The 17120-nt window shown below is 33.1% G+C and overlaps 2 protein-coding genes and 1 pseudogene across 4 annotated transcripts; 1 reads left to right on the top strand and 2 right to left on the bottom strand.

The window, feature by feature from the left end:
• Positions 1-107: 107 nt before the first annotated feature.
• On the top strand, positions 108-2103 carry LOC120214734 (arginine/serine-rich coiled-coil protein 2-like). Of its 3 annotated transcripts, none has more exons than XM_039212563.1 (4): positions 108-215; positions 638-812; positions 1282-1549; positions 1664-2103. In XM_039212563.1, the coding sequence occupies exons 2-4, from the start codon at positions 644-646 to the stop codon at positions 1980-1982; spliced, it is 756 nt and encodes a 251-aa protein (XP_039068494.1). In that variant the 5' UTR covers positions 108-215; positions 638-643; the 3' UTR covers positions 1983-2103. The 3 variants fall into 3 exon arrangements, with proteins under 3 accessions (XP_039068494.1, XP_039068492.1, XP_039068493.1); XM_039212561.1 differs by having other exon boundaries at positions 108-216; positions 644-812; positions 1282-1567; XM_039212562.1 differs by having other exon boundaries at positions 125-216; positions 639-812; positions 1282-1567.
• Positions 2104-2181: 78 nt separating this feature from the next.
• On the bottom strand, positions 2182-5772 carry LOC120214729 (annotated as a pseudogene).
• Positions 5773-15264: 9492 nt separating this feature from the next.
• On the bottom strand, positions 15265-16690 carry LOC120214693. Its single transcript, XM_039212518.1, has 5 exons — positions 16627-16690; positions 15946-16126; positions 15654-15815; positions 15424-15567; positions 15265-15340 (listed from the first exon to the last, which is right to left on the bottom strand). The coding sequence occupies exons 1-5, from the start codon at positions 16688-16690 to the stop codon at positions 15265-15267; spliced, it is 627 nt and encodes a 208-aa protein (XP_039068449.1).
• Between the last annotated feature and the right edge of the window lie 430 nt (positions 16691-17120).

Below are 17120 nucleotides of genomic sequence, written 5' to 3'. Positions count from 1 at the left end.
GTTATTATCCGACGTGGCAGATACCGTATCCGCGCTAATGAAAGGACAATAACATTTACGCGTTAATTTTAAAATAAATATATATTTAGGAAATGTGAGAAAACCTCCTCTCAATTAGAAGTCTTAGGTTAGGGTTTTCGATACCGAAGGACATGTGATTGCTTCAATTGATTCGGGTTTTCACTTTGGGATTGCATCAGTCCTTCAAGTGATTGGGTAAATTTCCCCCCTTTTCTTATTTTTTTTATTTTGAGGAGAAATCGTACTGCTTAAATCGTCTATGAGAAAACGAATTTATATTTCTTTGTAGGGATTTTTCGATTTGAACTGCTGGTTTTTCCTTGGAATTTAAGGATAATGAAAAGGGGCATTCTTTTGATGTGCCGATGCATGTGAATACGGTCAAATGAGTTGAATTATGCCTTCGATAAATAGATTTTATTTTTGTTTATATTTTATCAAAGTTTTGGAATGGATTCTGTTTGCTTTTGTGCTTGTTTGAAAAACTGGATAAATACGTGTTGGGTATTTTAGAAGTCATCTGCTGTAAGATTTTTTTTTTGTTTTGTTGAATTTGAATTATCGGTTTTTGAATGGGAAATATGTTAATTCTTCTGGGTTTGAATATGCTTTTGCCGCTTAGATGGATCTGGAAACTGAAAACAGAATAGCTGCTATTCTCTTGAAAGAAGCGGCTGAACTTAGGCGGCAAGCAGATAGGGAAGGTGTCCATATTTATTGTCAGCAGCCAAAAGCAAGGGGTCGGTCAAATTCACGGTTCCTCACTGCAACTGTGCTTGGTGTACAGCAAGGTTAGTTATCTTTTCGTTCTATCAAGCTTGCATATTCTTCTGTACGCTTCTAGATTTAAGTGTTGTAATTGATGGTGAGTTCTCACTACCTATACTTGCTGTCTAATTCTAGAGCGAAGTTAGGTTATTATATAAATCCCAATATGGATATATGAGAGAAGAACTAAGAGCTTTTACATGCCTATAACAAATTAGTGTTTTCCTAGGTGCCCTTCCAAAGTACAATTATTGCACACATGAATCTTGTAAAATAGTAGAAAATAAAATGACAATCTTTTGATTTACCCCTTCTCGACCTGTAATTTCTGCTGCCTTGTTTTTGGATAGTTTTGAACCAGCAATAAACATCTATTGATGTTCTTATGCAACTTGGTTTAATTTCCCCCTTGTAAATGATTTGTCCCTTTCACATTTTGTTGCTAATGTGTGTTTTGTTGTCTGTGCATGTTTCTTTCCCCTTCTTTCTCAGCTAATCGTGCTGTTGAAGTGAATGAGATGTGGCGGGTAAGACAAAAGGAGCTGGAGCTAAATGATAGGCTAAAAGGAAGATCAAAAAATGGTACCAAGCTCAGCAGGAGTTATGGGGACAGTAGCAACTCCTCCAGAAGGACCAGTGAAAAGCATGAGACCGATTTGAGTTCTTCATCCTCATCAAGCAAGATAATAGCTGAGAGTTCTTATTTGGGGGAAGATGAAGGTCTAAGGGATGAAGAGATTGAGAAATTTCTTCAGTCAAGGTTTACCTGCAACCGGCTGTAATTTATCTTCCCACATTTATATGAGAACGAAAACTGTTATGTATGAAGAAACAGTGGTTTATTGACTGACTTGAACCTGTTTTACAATGACAGGGTAAAGCGCGGTCGAGGTTCCGTAGGTTCGAGGATGGATGAAACTGGACCTTACCTACCCACAAATTCCCACTCCCCGGAAATGTTGTCAACATACCCTATTGCGAGGGAACATCGGGTCACATTAGGTCCTGAGAAGCCTTCTTCACTGACATCTGATGAATCTTTTTCTGATGAGGAGCTTCGAGAACATAGACGGAAGAAAGAGAAGGACCTCTCTAAGAGCTCAGAAAATAAACATAGAAGAAAACACAAATCTAAAGAAAAATCGATAGATAAGAAAAGGAAGAGGGAGGAGAAAAGAAGAAAATATCGCTAGTGTATAAAAGGTTTTACACAAGCTAGTTTTGTCAATTGATTTATGTAACATTTGGATCGGTAGTAGCTCTGTAAAAACGGATTGTTACTTGTTCTATGATGAAAATGAGAGCATTTGGGAAGTTGTGGACTCAAATTTGATTATTGAAGAGATGATGCAATACTCTTGGTATAGGGTTTATATGGTCGACAAGCACAAATAACTTCTGATTTTTAAATAACCTTACATTTATGAATGGATTACTTGTTTTCGTCATACATGGTTCAAAAATATAGTTTCCTCAACCGCCTAATGTATATTGTATGCAACTAGTACAGCCTCACATGTGCCCATAATAACCTCTTAACAAACCAAATTAAACTACGTGCCAGACAAGAAATAACAAGTGCTCGGTATCGCAACAAGGCAAGTCAAATGACATGAGTCCTCATAATGATGGTCTGTCTCGTCGAATATCTCCTCCTGGCCAAGTGCTCGGTATAACAACAAGGCAAGGCAAACGTCATGAGTCCTCGTAATGATGGTCCGTCTCGTCGAATATCTCCTCCTGGCCAAGGTCACATAAGGTAAATGTGTGAGAAATGGTTCACAAACATGAAATTAGAAGCATGATAACTCTGATAGGTACCTGTAAAAGCTCTTCAATAACATCTTCCATTGTTATAATGCCAACAGCCTCCTCTTCTTCGGGGAGCTTTGGGAGTGGATTGCCATTTAGATGTAGGATGTCTGAATCCATACCCTTTGTCAACTTCCTGCTCCGAGAACCACTTCTGAAAGAATTATGTGTAGCAGGAAAGCTCTTCCACTTCTTAAGTGAACGTTTACGCCTTAAAGCATTATCTTGTGGATGTTTCTCACCATCAATGTCAACTTTCACTTCCGGAAAAGGGCCTATTTTAAGAGAGGATCAAACAGTTATAGAAAACAAGTTTTAATGGAAGGCTAACTGGAAAAGTGGAACTTCGGAGAGAATGTTCCAATTAAGAGGGTGATACTTACTCATAGAAGAGTCGTTGGAAGATAGCTGCTCTGTCTTTTTGCACAGTCTTACAACAACAGCCATATGGCTATGTCCTTTTTGGAATTCATTTAATATATCATACAATGGCAATGTTTCTTGAACCCTGTAACAAGCACATATATACACATATAAGATCAACCAATGAGTGTAGCGTGGACTGTGAATTCTTTGCAGAACAACACAAATACAAGTCGTCCATTTCTTTTATAGTTGATTTACTATAAGATACCTTGGAATCCTTCGTATAGTGACACTCTTCACAGGCACTTCATCTTCAGGGTGAACTGTCAATAAATTCTTGACCTGCAAGATTAAAAGATAAGCCGTGTTTAGTGAGGTCTCAATTCCTTTCAAAAAAATGTAAAATCTTAAGGAATAGGGAAAGGTCAAATAAGTAAAAATATATATAATTGTTCAGAAGGGGACTCGTACTAAATGTACCACCAGATAATAAGTACTTAAGGGAAAATCTTAAGAGAAATGGAGGTACAAAGGTGGTGGGATTCATTAATGATTCATGCAACCATTAGCAGGGGTTAACCAGAAAGCCCGTTATGTCATAGAGCATCATCTAGTTCAAAATTTCATGTTAAAGGGAGCAGTTTGAAGGGAAGTAAAAAGATAAGTTGGAAACAATTAAAAAACATCACTTGGAAAACCATAAATGATAATAGTTTTAGTCAAAGAAAAATGATTACCAGAACAAGTCCAATAATGTTTGTAGGGTGCTCATAATAAACTGGAACTCTGCTATGCCCTTTTTCCAATATTAAACTCATCAACTCCCTGTCAATAGCAAGCATGTAAATTACAAAACCAAATGAAAGTTGAAGTAGATATGCAAATGCCATCTTTCTTGATAATTTACAGAAAAACATACCTGTCAAGCTTGGCATTAATATCAATTGCAAATGTTTCAGATATGGGTGTCATGGCATCTTTAGCTTTTTTCTCAGTGAGCTCAAGTGCTCCAGCTATAATTGTTGTCTCATCATGTGTCAGTTCTCCACCTTTGCCAGCCTAATAAAGGTCCAACAGAAGGATCGTAACTCTGAAAGTTATGATGAATGAAAGCATATCCTCTGAAAGAAGGCATTGCACTTCAAAAGGCAAAGACACATCAAGAATTTTACAATTGAAAATAAGGAAAGTCAGAAAGTAACAACAGAGATAAATTAATGGTCAAAAACAAACATTGATTTTGATAAACAGAAACAACCAAGATAATAACTAGTTATAGAAACAAGCAATTTAAACAACTATAAGGAAAAGCTTGGATGCAAACCTCGTTGCCATGAAATTTACTAGGGTTTTCAACTCGGCTCTTCGAAAAAGTGCTACATGTCCATGGCCCAACAGATAGTCTAAGAGCTGAAAAAAACACACAGAAGATCAGCCACGAGAGCAATCTGCAGGAACTACATGCTTGGTTGTCCTTCTCACCCTCATAAAAGCATTAAACGTGAGTATTTCTAGCAACATTCATCACCTTGCTTATCGGGTACGCAACAGGAAAACAGATCCAAACAAGAACTCGAACGAATGGAGCTACTGTTGCACCAATTGCCAAACCGTATCGAGAACAAATAGATTGTGGTATTATCTGCACAAACAGTTAAATTGCAATTAGGATTTAGGACATCAAGAGAACTTGATTCCTTTTTTAACATCTATAAGTAATTTCACTTTCTAAGAGCAAGTCTTAAGCCATAAATATAATGGTTGGAAAACAATTTTTTAAACCAACGGTTGCAACCTTTGGGGAAAAAGCTGCTCAGCCAAACTTTTAGCAAATAATATCCGAGTAACATCAAAGTTGCCATATCGCAAATAGTCATGTTCAGTGTTTAACAAGGATCTCTAACTCTAGCGAGTTCAAAAGCACTTCAAATAAGATAAGCCAAGGTGGACTCACCTCACCAAACAGAAGAATCAAGGTCACTGAAATCAGGATAGCACCCCAAGCTGTGACCAGACCATCAAGGAAAATGGGAAGTGCCTGATGAAAATAACAAAAAAGTTCCAAACATTAAATAACATCTTCAAACACATGAAACCAGATCAAAGGACAGGTCGAAGGTGTATCTATAACACATACCTCCATCGCAGCAGCATTACATATAAGTAGTGTACAAAGCAACAAATGCTGTCTTCTAACAACCGGCAATATTTTTGCTGTTCCAAAAAAGGATAAAATCAGCATGTGTAACCTTTAATCTTAATGCTTTACATGCAGAGTACAGCAATATCTGACAATAATTTCAATAACTATCGCTTAATTTCAGAAGCACAATCCAGTTTTGTCATGTAATTTTAAAGTCTATCCTTGAAGTTCAAATTTTGCTGCATTTCAGGAACTAGGCAGTTAGACCTTATCAATTAATATTCATGTATTGGGTTCTTTCATTAAACTGGATTTTCCAACGAAAGAAAACCCCATAAATTTCAAAGAACAAGTTAAATTAAGAAGAAACGTAGCTCGATTAAAGCAAAAATAAAAAGTAAAGCTATTTACGCAAGCTAAATCAGAGTAGAAACGGATGAAAATGAAGAAGAGAAGTTTACCAGCATATATACGATCCTTGGGAGTCCCAGACTTGGCGAGAACCTCAAGATCAACGAGACTCATCGACATAAGGCCCAAAGTAAGGCCCGACATCAACCCGGCGAACATCACCAGCAATACAATCACCAATATGTGAATAAAGAAACCCGTCTGACAACAACTGTACTCCACCGCCATTCGGCTTCTACCTCTCTATCAAAACAACCTAAAAAATCAAAATTAAAAATAAAGAAACAGCTAGGGGTTTTGTTAGAGAAACGAGGAAGAGAAGACGAGGAACGTCCTCCATTACTTACGGAAGCAAATTTGTTAAGAGGTGCTTTGAAAGAAACAAATGAGTAAAGCAAAAGCAAAGTTGTATAAGAAAATGCCTTTTGTGGATGAAATTGAGAAACGCCAACAAATAAGGATCCAATCTATACAGTTGTGATTTGCGAGTTTATCGGTTATCGAGCTCATGTCTATGATTAACTAAATAAGTTATGAAGATGATATACCTACGTGTCCCGCTCTACTGCCAGCGTGTGTTTTCAAAACATATTATAATTATTTCTCTCTCAGACTTCCTATGTAACCCGTTTCTATCATCAAATCTATTTTAAGTGGCGACCTCTTCCATTCATATCTCCGCTTATTTTACTTTACACAAGAACCCTTCCTCATTAATTTTTAAAATAATAATTTATTTTTGGTTAAAATCCAGCATTTCAATTATATTTTTTTAGGTATTTAATTTAAATTTCTGTCATCTTATATTTTATTTTGTTTATACAATTTAATTATCTTTTATTTTTAAAAAATGAAATATTTAATTTTTAAAAAATTCTCTGAAATCCCTAAATTTCTCTTTCATTAACATTTTATTATCACGACAATGAAGTTTTATTCTCTTGTTGTAAGATTCAATTTATAACATCTCTCGTCTCGAGCATATGCTCTAAGCCCTCTAGAAAATCAAGCGCATCCTCGTTGTTTTAGAAAAAAAATTAATTTTATCTAATGTGTCAAATGAAAAATAAAAAAATTGTATATTTATTATTTTTAAGAAAAGAATATTAGAATTTTAGACCATATTTTTAAAGTTTTAGATTTGTCATTGTCTCTCGTATGTTTATAATATTTGTTAGTTTGTAATTATAAAAGAGTGAGAAGATTGATAGTGAAAATTCGATGATAGAAAAATAAATTGTTGTAATTGATTCGATGAAAAGTGATTATGTTTATTTTAGAATTTGAGTTTTTAAAAAAATTAGAAAAAAATAAGTAAAATAAAGAATTAAGCTAAGAAAATAAGTTTTGTGTCATATTTTTATTTTATAATATTTTTTATAACTATCGGTATTCGTTTCTTTTAGTCAATTAATTCGGACTAGATAGTGTAGAAGTTTAATATGAAGACGATCTTTCCAATCTAGTTTGTTTTATTCGTAAATGTTAAGATTTGACCTTATTTAAGAGATCTAGTATCTCATCTCATTAAATCAATTTAGAGCGGTAAAAATGAGGGTGGTAATTAAAATAATATTATTAGGTTGCTAAAAATGCATAAAACAATAATCTTGCACGGCTGAGCTATAGCTTGATTATAATAGTTGATTTATTAGTGGTCAAACAGCTTTAAGCCGCTAGATTCGCGGGTGAACTTCAACGAATGCCTAGCTTATTCGCGTGGAAAACACTAGTTACTACTTATTAAAAATCTCAACTTTACTCCCAAGTAGTGAGCGGTGACAAAATGACATAGTTAAGCCAAAAGGTTGCCTATCTTTTGACAAAATTTCCACCCACATTTAATCGATTTCACATTAAATTTAATTTATTCTTTCGCTATGTTTTAAATTTGAATATTTAAAAGTGTATTTATATTATTATTTTTTTTAGAGATTGTCTCGAATTTAGAGTGACACAAATTAATTAATATATAAATTTAGGAAAATAAGAAGTATAATTTGATTAAAAGTAGATAATTTTATTAAAGTAGATTTCTACCATATTTAGTTTTTCTTCGTAATTAAGTATTTATTTCTATAAATAGATACTAAGAGTAAGGGTTACCGTGTTATAAATCAAGTTTTTCTTTCTCTAAGTTCATCTTGTATTTTTTTTCCTTCATATTAGTGAAAATTTTCTCATTTACCTATGTTTTTCTCTTTTGGATTTTCTACGTAAATCTAGGTGTTTTCGCTTATTCTTTTTCGATCGTTTTATTATTTTGCTGATAATCATTGTTTTGATATTATAACAAATTGGTATCAGAGTTTTGGGTTTAAGATTATAGCAACAATGAAGTATGATATTCTGCTATTAGATCAAAAATTATGTTCTCGATATGACAGGTGAAAATTTGGGATGTTCTTGCACAATTAGATGTAGACGATGCAATAGAAAGAATTGTTGAGAAGCCAATAACACAATGGACGGATGAGGAAAAGCGTAAGAATCGTAAAGTCGTAAGCCCCGTAAAGTCATTTCTGAGATTCGTTTACACTTATCAAATCAAATCTTGCAAGATGTGTTGAAAGAAAAATTGGTTGCTTCTTTATGGACGATATTGGGTCAACTTTGCATACAGAAATCGTTTACCAGCAATATGCACTTAAATCAGCGACTTTATTCGCCCAAGTTGGTGAAAGATTCGTTTCTTAAAGAGCACCTGACCGCATTCAAGGAAATTGTCTATGATATATAGACTATAAAAGTGAAGTATGATCAAGAAGACTTAGAATTGATCCTCTTATGTTTGCCGCCTCCTTCCTACTCATCTGTCAGAGATACAATCTTGTACAATCGCGAAACAATCACTCTTGAAGAAGTGTACAATGGCCTACACTCATTTGACAAGATGAAACATCTTGTATCTGGTTTCGAGCCTCAGACAAAAGGTCTCATGGTGCATGAATCGACTAGCTTAGACCGTGGAAGAAAATGCGAGCGTTCTTCTGATAATATTAAAAAGAGGTAGATCAAAATCTTCCAACTGAGGTAAAACTTGTCATTTTTGTAAAAAAGAACTGTCATATTAAATCATAGTCTTACAAGTTATAGAATTAAATCAAAAGAGAAGACGAAGAGTAGAACTTTGAAAATTTTGGTGAAGCTGATGTAGAGGAGGAGTACGATGACAGAACTCCTATTTGCGACTGGCGATAACTTTATAACAAGTGATGAGTGGATACTTGACTCTAGTAGTAGTTCTCATATGAGTCTCAATCGTGACTGGTTTGCGATGCATAAAGTTGTATCTGCAAGTGATATATTTTTGAGAAATAATGTCTCTTGTAAAGTCACAGGTATTGGCACAATCAAGATTAAGATGTTCGATGGGATTGTTCGAACACTTGGTAATATGAGACATGATCCAGATTTGTGTATAAATCTAATTTCGTTAGGTACCCTAGATTCATAAGGGTACAAATTCTCCAGTGAAGGTAGATATATGAAAATTTGCAAAGGCTCTTTTATTGTGATGAAAGGGTAGAGAAAGACTGTCAAATTTTATATTCTACAGGGTTCAACAATTTTAGATAATACAACTGGAGTTTCATCATTCGTGTTAAATAACGTTGTTACTGGTAAAAATGTATTGACTAAATTAAGCAAAAGAAGATTTTTTTGAACAAGATAACAGTGGGCAGAACGATTATGTGAAGTAGAAAAGAGTTCAATTTTGTGATCATAACGAATTTGAAGATAGAACTATCATTAATGATCGGGATCATGTTGTGCATGATATTGCTCGTGGTGATACATTTGTGAGCAAAATTAGCACTTATGATAACCATGTCGATATGAAGACTAAATCAAAGACTAGAAAAAACTTGGACTCGGTCGGTGTCCATTATTGAATTTTACCCCTTTGAGGGGTGTTGTGGAAGAGGTGGAGAACTTGTTCGTTGAAGTGAAGAATTATTTTTGTTGAGTTTGGACGTCAAATCGATTTGAGTGTTTTGTCTAGAAACCTTCGCACTTTCAGAATTCACGTCAGGATGGAGATTTATTAGAGTTTGACTTGAATTCAAAATAATACAAATTAATTAATATACAAATTTGAGAAAGTAGAAAACCTGGTTTTTCTTTCTCCATAATCTTCTTGTATTTTCTTCTTTCATATTGGTGAAATTTTTTTATCTGCTCATGGTTTTTTCCTTTTGGGGGTTTCCACTTAAATCTTGACGTTTTTTCGTTTTTTTTTTCGATCGTGCTTATTTGTTTGCCGATAATAATCGTTTCGATATTATAACACTTTATATATCACAATTTATTTTAATTTATTTGATTGTTATAAATATAATTCGAAATCAATCTCTTTAGATATCTATAAGTTTCTTAAACTATTAGTTTCAAACTCATATCATCGACACACAAATGAAGAGTTTTCAGATTATTCTCAAACAACACACTCTAATATACTCTATTAAATTGTGACAAGTCACAGCTAAAAAATTCATCGACTACCGTTAAGGACATGAATAACATTTTTATATTATCTTTATTATTTTTAATTAAAGATAATATTTACTTTGTGTACAAATATTTATATTATCAAATTTATTTTAAACTAATAAATTAAAATGATTAAATATATTTGATTTCACACCTTTTTATATAAATATATTAATCGAACTACAATCAGTGGATAAATAAAATTTGAATTCAATAGTATTATATAAGAGCCAAAATACATATCAGCATCAAAGTTGAAGAAAGACATACAAATATATGCGGGACAAGTAACGATGTGAAAGTTAGTGTTGAGACGACAAAGGTTGTATAGGTTTTGTGATGTGGTACGTAACAAAATTTATGCTTTGGATGGATATAATATATATATATATATATATATGGGCATTGACAATTGCGATTAACGGATGTTTATCAAGAACAGATGATGGTGTCTCAAACAAATAACATGAATTAGGTTAGATGTCAGCATTTGGGTTGGCCTCTCCTCCCACATGCATTAATGCGACTCCTCGCTTTTCCTAGCCTCAATAATATACTTTTTATCGTCTCAATCATACTTTTAGAGTAAGGGTCGGGTCGGGTCGGGTCAGGTTGGACCATTGAAGATAGATCCTATGTTTCTCTTCAAACGCCTAAAGGATAATCATTAAATACATCAACGGTGTCGGTTAATTCTACAAAATTATTTATTATTAAATTAAATTAAACGAAATTCGAATTATAATTTCTATATAAAAAAACGACTGATACATTTATAGATTGATTATAAGTATGAGTTGATGCATCGGAGAGAAACGAATCAAATTAAATTCAAATCATAATGTTTAAATAAAATCATGGCATGCTTTGACTTAGAATTGAATCGTCCCCTCTCTATACTACAAGAAAGAAAATAGAAAATAAAACTCATTTGGAGTCATAAATAAATAAATAAAAACTGCACAATAGTTTTAGCCTTTAAGACTTTCTTTGAAACAAACAAAACCCTGACTTTCTCAAAAGCTACAAAACACTTGCAAGTGTGCCAATAAGCGTAGGACAAGAACTTGTTTGATTTAAATTAGACTTGTATAATTTATTTTTTATTTAATGCTTCCGTGGGTAAATATTTAGTTAAATAGTAATATTTGTATACTTGTACGAGAGATTGATTATAATTATCTTTTATATTATTGATTTCATAATATATTATTTACTTAAGACCATGCAAAAATAAAATTAAATTCCATCTGTGTAAATAAATATCATCAACTTAGTTTGGAATCACTATTTTATTTTGGTCATCGTTGAATTCATTTGGATGTAAACCGAAGGCTTTCGGGCCTCTTTTATGTCGTCCAAAGGTCCTTGTTTATAGGGACACTTAGGCCCATTACACAGTTCAATTTTAAATATACAAATATTAATGTAATCATTTCATTTTCTAAAATAAAAGAAAATCAAAGCAAATTCAAACTAATTTACGACATCAAAAATCCGCGTGTTTCAATAATATATATATTCGATGGGTATATTTGTCACGGAAAGCAAGATTCACGTTCTGGCAATCACTACAACAAAACAAGTAGGGGTGTTCATTCGGTTAAAACGGTGGTTGACCGAATCGAATTACCCTTAATCGAATTAATCAATTTTTTTTTTCTTTAACCGTTAATTGAACCGAACTTTTTTTCGAACATATTAACCGAACCGAATAAATTTTGGTTAATTTTCGAATTAACCGATTTTTTTAATTTTCTAATTTATATAAAAATTAAATGTTTTTAATTCAAAAAAAGTTTATAATTAATTTAAATAATATATAATTATAAAATAAAAATTTCAGATAAATTTTTTAATTAATTAATATTGATTTAGATTTAAAAGTTATTGGATCTTAAATTATTAATTGAGTTTTAAATTGTTTGGGCTTAACCCAAATGTTATATATAATATATTTAATATTTTTTAATTAAAAAAACAGTTTACAATTAATTTAAATAATATATAATTATAAAATAAAAAATTTATATAATTTTTTAATTAATTAATATTGATTTAGATTTAAAAGTTATTGGATCTTAAATTATTAATTGGGTTTTAAATGGTTTGGGCTGAGCCCATATGTTATATATAATATATTTAATATTTAAAATTTAATTTCGGTTAATTAACCAAATTCAAACCGAATTAACCGTTAACCGAATTCTAAAATTTTTTTTAACCGTTAACCGACCGAACTAATTCGGTAACCGAACCGAATTAACCAAACTAATTCGGTTCGATCGGTTAACCGAATTAGTTCGATTATTTGAACACCCCTAAAAACAAGTATATAGTGATATTTTTCGTGGCTCTTTTTTTGAAAAAATGTCATTAAATTTATATATATTGAGGCGTTTATATCCAAAACACCATAAAGTAATAATATTAATGGCGTTTTCAATAAACAGCGGTACAAATAAGTACTTTAGTAGCATTTATTTTACAAACGCCACTACAGATAAGTATTTTAGTAGCGTTTTTAAACAAACGCCGACACAAAATCTTACTTTAGTTGTGTTTCTAAACAAATATCGCAACAGAATTGTTCTTTAGTGGCGTTTTTAAACAATCGTCGCAATAGGGTACATATATCGTGGCGTTTTTAGACAAACACCGCTAAAACCTAATACTTTAGTAGCGTTTTTAGACAAATTCCACCACAAATATGATGTGATGTAGTGGCGTTTGTGTAATAAACGTCGTAATTATAACGTGCATTAGTGGCGTTTTTTCCGCAACTGTTTAGTCTTTTAACCTACCTGGTTCCAAATCCATAACTTTTCTACCTATTTTCTTAACTTTCCTACTTAGTTAGGGTTCCTCGTCCAAGGAGGTGACCCCACCGATTCCGACGCTTGTAATCCCCCTTGTTATTCAGCGAATTTTGTTTGCTCTAGTCGTTTTAAATTAGTTAGGGTTAGGGTTAGTCGAAACTTTAGTTATGAATTTGAGTTTTTTGTTTTTAGGTGGAGAAAGTATTTACGGAGACTCTATTTAATCTTCCAAGGTGTTTTTCCATTTTATTTGATTTTCCATTTTGACTCTTTGGTATTGAATTAGATTTTTATGATATAAGCATAACCTTCTCAAGTTAAATGGTCATGGAAAATAAAAGGGTGTTGTTCCTTTCTCAAGTTAAATTATTATTATTTCAAAAATAGTCTTAAATCTTATTACTTTTGACTGCAGTGATCTTTTTTTTTTTTTGAAAAAAAATTATTTTTTACTTGTTCATTTGTGTGGTGAGGATTTAGTTTAGATGGTAAAGGTTTCAAGGGATAAGTGATAATGGAAAATGAAAATGTACAGCATTATAGCATGCCAAGTAAAGATTAACAGACATTCTCAAGTTAAATTATTAGTTCAAACTCCATATTCGAGTACTTCTGACTGCTGTGATTTCCTTTTAAATCCTTTTTTTCATGCTCAATTTGTGTAAAAAGGAGTTAGTTTAGATGCTAAAAGGTTTTAGAGTATAAGTGATCATGGGAAATAAAAAGTTCAACATTATAACATTCCAAGATTATGGAACATTCTCTGGTTAAATCAATGATTCAAGGTACTCTTTTGTCTGATTACTTCTGAGTGACATTTAAAAAAAATTACATGTGTGATTTGTGCGAGAGTAGTTTTGACATATCTAAATTGACTTTCTTGCTCTTTTTCTTTGCAGATTAAGTACCATGAAACAAAGCAGCGTGAGATTGATCATCAAATTTGTAAGCTTCTTCTACATCAATCCAACATGGTCTGGGCAACTCTTGTTTTGGTTATCTATATGGATTGTTTGGTTTGAAATAAAAAGGTTACGATGACAAAGTGGAAATTTGTTGATTGCCGGATTGAAAATTTTCATGTATTATGAATTGCCACTTAAGTGTCTCAGCAGATTGTTTTAGTTTTGCTTGATTTTGTTTCACGTAATATTTCATTTTTCATGTGTTCCTATTCTAGTATCATTTAGTGCTTGTTCTCATATATTCATTCATATTTATATTCTTTTGTGTCTGATTATTTTAGGTGCTGCTGAAGAAGCAGCTGCTATTTGTCAATTCTCTTTTCCTTTTAATCTACACCTATTGTTACGTTTGCTCTTTGTGCAAGGTACACAAAATCTTACTGGAATTGGATGTCTTTGTCATCTTCTTTACCAAGTTATGTTTGCTCTTAATATTTTAATTTTTCATTATTTAATATCAGGTGGCATTTCAAGCTTTGAAATTTGCTCCACCAATCTTTGAACTTGGTAAGAGCTAGTTCCAAGTTATGCAATGTTATGTGCTCCACTTGATACCCTATCATGTACTGAACAATCTTCTCTCGTATACTTCAGGTTGCTTAAAGCTTTTGGGGCTCCAAGGAGTGCAAAGATATTCTTTAAAGTTATGAAAGTTTAATTTGTTAGCTTTGAACTTAATATTCTTTAAAGATATCATGTACAATGAATGATGATAAATTGTTTTCTTTAATAAATTACTTACTTTCATATTCTCTAGCTCCAAAAAGAATGTTGCTTGTGAGAACTAGGCTTCTGGTTACTGCAAAATAACAGCTGCCACCAGCTCTGTAAATAATATCATCAGACCCAATATTTAAACTCATCAGTAAAATAATATTATATTAGCATTAATGGAAGTTTAAGGATTAAGATAGCGATGTTTGTGGTAAAAATGTCACTACAAATCATAATATATAGTGGCGCTTTCTATTACAAATGCCACTAAAAACAATAGAACTAGCTGCATTTGTGGCAAAAATTGCATCTAAAGACAAAGGAATTAGTGGCGTTTGTGGGGAAAAAACACCACTAAAGACAAGATAATTGTGACATTTGTGGAAAAAACGCCACTATTAATCACAACATATAGCATCGTTGGTTGTCGTGTCCATGGTGAATTTCCCTCCATGTTTGGTGTTGATGGTGGAAGTGGCAACGGCGGTGGTTGCATTTGTGGCGGCGATATCATCATGGAAGAAATCAAATTGGTATCCCAGAACGTCGGTGAAACCAGACTCACACCAGGATTTGAGCCGACCCCAAGACTTCCATGTTCCACAACCTGGACTCAGAATTAGCCATGCACCTAGGTTGGATAGGGTGACCTTGTCCGAACCAGGAGATGGCACGAATGGTGTCACCATTTTCTCCATTGCTACGGGAGAACCAGAGAGGTTGTGATTGTAATCGACCTTCCTTTTCATTCTTAGGAGGATTGCTCTTTATCAAATTTCAAAGGAAGTAGCCAATTCCTCGAAGTTTTTGATTCAGACAAAGATGATCTGCACAATAACACAATACAAAGTCAAAACTAGTACTTGATTTTCTCGAATCTTACTAATAAGCAAACCAAGAGTAACCTTACCCCAAGCTCCTGTTGCTGGAGTTTCTGAAACCGAACTTGCAAGTGAAGACAGCCTGTTTAAGATTTCCTTGATCCCGGAAAACCTGAGGACTACACTCAGGTTTGCCACCGAATTGGAACACAAATCTCGGGTCTGGTTCGGTTCTGAGAGTTAAACACACTGTGGAGATGATCCATTCTTGCTGCTTCTATTTCGGCCTATGGCAGTCCATCCATTGTGAACCACACACGGTCTTGATTCAGCTCCACGTAGATCCAATGGTATCGTGACCTTCTCCAACAACTTGTTATAAGCCAATGCACAAGTGCTCCCATTAGAACCATAATAAACCTTGACAGAAACTTTGCACGAAGAACCCCTCAAGATTCTATCGATCTGAGACTTGTCAAGACTAAAACAAGAGTCCAGCGATTTCTGAGAATCAGGAGAAGAGTTGTTGTCGTCTTATTGTGATACTATAAACGGGATTATAACCACTTGGTTAGGGAAGTTAATGAGTTTAATCTTGCAAAAGTATGGACAAGTGGAAGGGTGAACTCTTGAGAGTGAGGTGTTTGTTGATGGTGGAAATTTCAGAGCCAAATTTCCCACCAGGATCCTTACAAAAGGGCTGGGATCCATTTTTTGGAGCTTGTTTCTTCTTCAAAGCAAACAGGAAAGTTGAAGAGAATGAGAAAACAGGTTGTAGTATTAGCTGGGTTACTGCAGAGACGGAAGGGACAAGTACGTGGAGCCAGGTGAGGGTCAAACCACTGAGATTCAGTTTATGTGTGTGTGTATATATATATATATATATATTATTATTATTTCAGTGAACGGCTAAGCTTAACATATTTGCTTAATAAAAAGGAAACCTTAAAATTTAGCTAATTAATAACGTATAATGACGATGAGTTTTGGGAAGAAATTATAGAATTTGGACAACTTATCAATAGAGGATAACAATTTTTTAATAGACGACTTGAAAACGGTTACAAAATGAAACGTTAGAAACTTAGTTTGACAAAAAGAAAATTATAAACACTTAAAAGAAATAATTTAAGCACATATTTTTTTTATTAAACCTATCAGAGATGGACTTATGTAGAGATTAAGAGAGTTGTTGGTTGCATCTCTCCCTCTATAAATTTTTAATATTTTCTTTGAAATAGTCTAAGGTGATTATAAAGTTGTAATATTTCTTAGTTATTGGCAACACACACATTCCTGCAAACGCAACTGCTCAAACCCATAACTTCTAAGGAGAACAATACTCCCTTTAACCATTGAAGTCACGATGAGTTTTATTTATTTATTTATTTATTTAATGTTTGATTGTGATCCTTTAGCTATGTAAATAATTGAAAATTTGGTAGCAAAATATTGGTTTTAGAATATGCATGTGGAAAGGAAACACGAAACGATGTTCATAGAGTTGTTTCCAATATATGTTATTAATCACGTTAATTTGTGCTAAGCTATCTTTATTGTACTAATTAAATTCACTTTGTATGATTAATCCATGATTTTGTAGGTTACCAAAATCTTAAATATTTAAGCAGAATTACAATGCAACTATGCGTTTGATCTTCGAAAGATCATAAAAAGAGCATTGCTGTAAAGGATTAATTCCCCTAAACTGCAAAATCTTATTACATTGATTCGTGATTGATGAACCTCAACCACATGATGAAATTAGTAGCATTTAAGGCAAGTT

The sequence above is a fragment of the Hibiscus syriacus genome, unplaced genomic scaffold, assembly GCF_006381635.1.
Source record: "Hibiscus syriacus cultivar Baekdansim isolate YM2019G1 unplaced genomic scaffold, ASM638163v2 tig00110105_pilon, whole genome shotgun sequence".
NCBI classification, from domain to species: domain Eukaryota; kingdom Viridiplantae; phylum Streptophyta; class Magnoliopsida; order Malvales; family Malvaceae; genus Hibiscus; species Hibiscus syriacus.
Note: the sequence above shows the minus strand (reverse complement) of the source record. Positions and strands in the feature narration are given on the sequence as shown.

Coding starts and splice junctions, on each gene's coding strand:
- LOC120214734 (XM_039212561.1), top strand. CDS start 644: ATGGATCTGGAAACTGAAAACAGAATAGCTGCTATTCTCTTGAAAGAA. Junction 813..1,281: donor TGTGCTTGGTGTACAGCAAG/GTTAGTTATCTT, acceptor CTTCTTTCTCAG/CTAATCGTGCTGTTGAAGTG. Junction 1,568..1,663: donor AGGTTTACCTGCAACCGGCT/GTAATTTATCTT, acceptor TTACAATGACAG/GGTAAAGCGCGGTCGAGGTT.
- LOC120214693 (XM_039212518.1), bottom strand. CDS start 16,690: ATGGTTAAAGGGAGTATTGTTCTCCTTAGAAGTTATGGGTTTGAGCAG. Junction 15,816..15,945: donor AAGAGTTCACCCTTCCACTT/GTCCATACTTTT, acceptor CTCTTGTTTTAG/TCTTGACAAGTCTCAGATCG. Junction 15,568..15,653: donor CGTGGAGCTGAATCAAGACC/GTGTGTGGTTCA, acceptor TTTAACTCTCAG/AACCGAACCAGACCCGAGAT.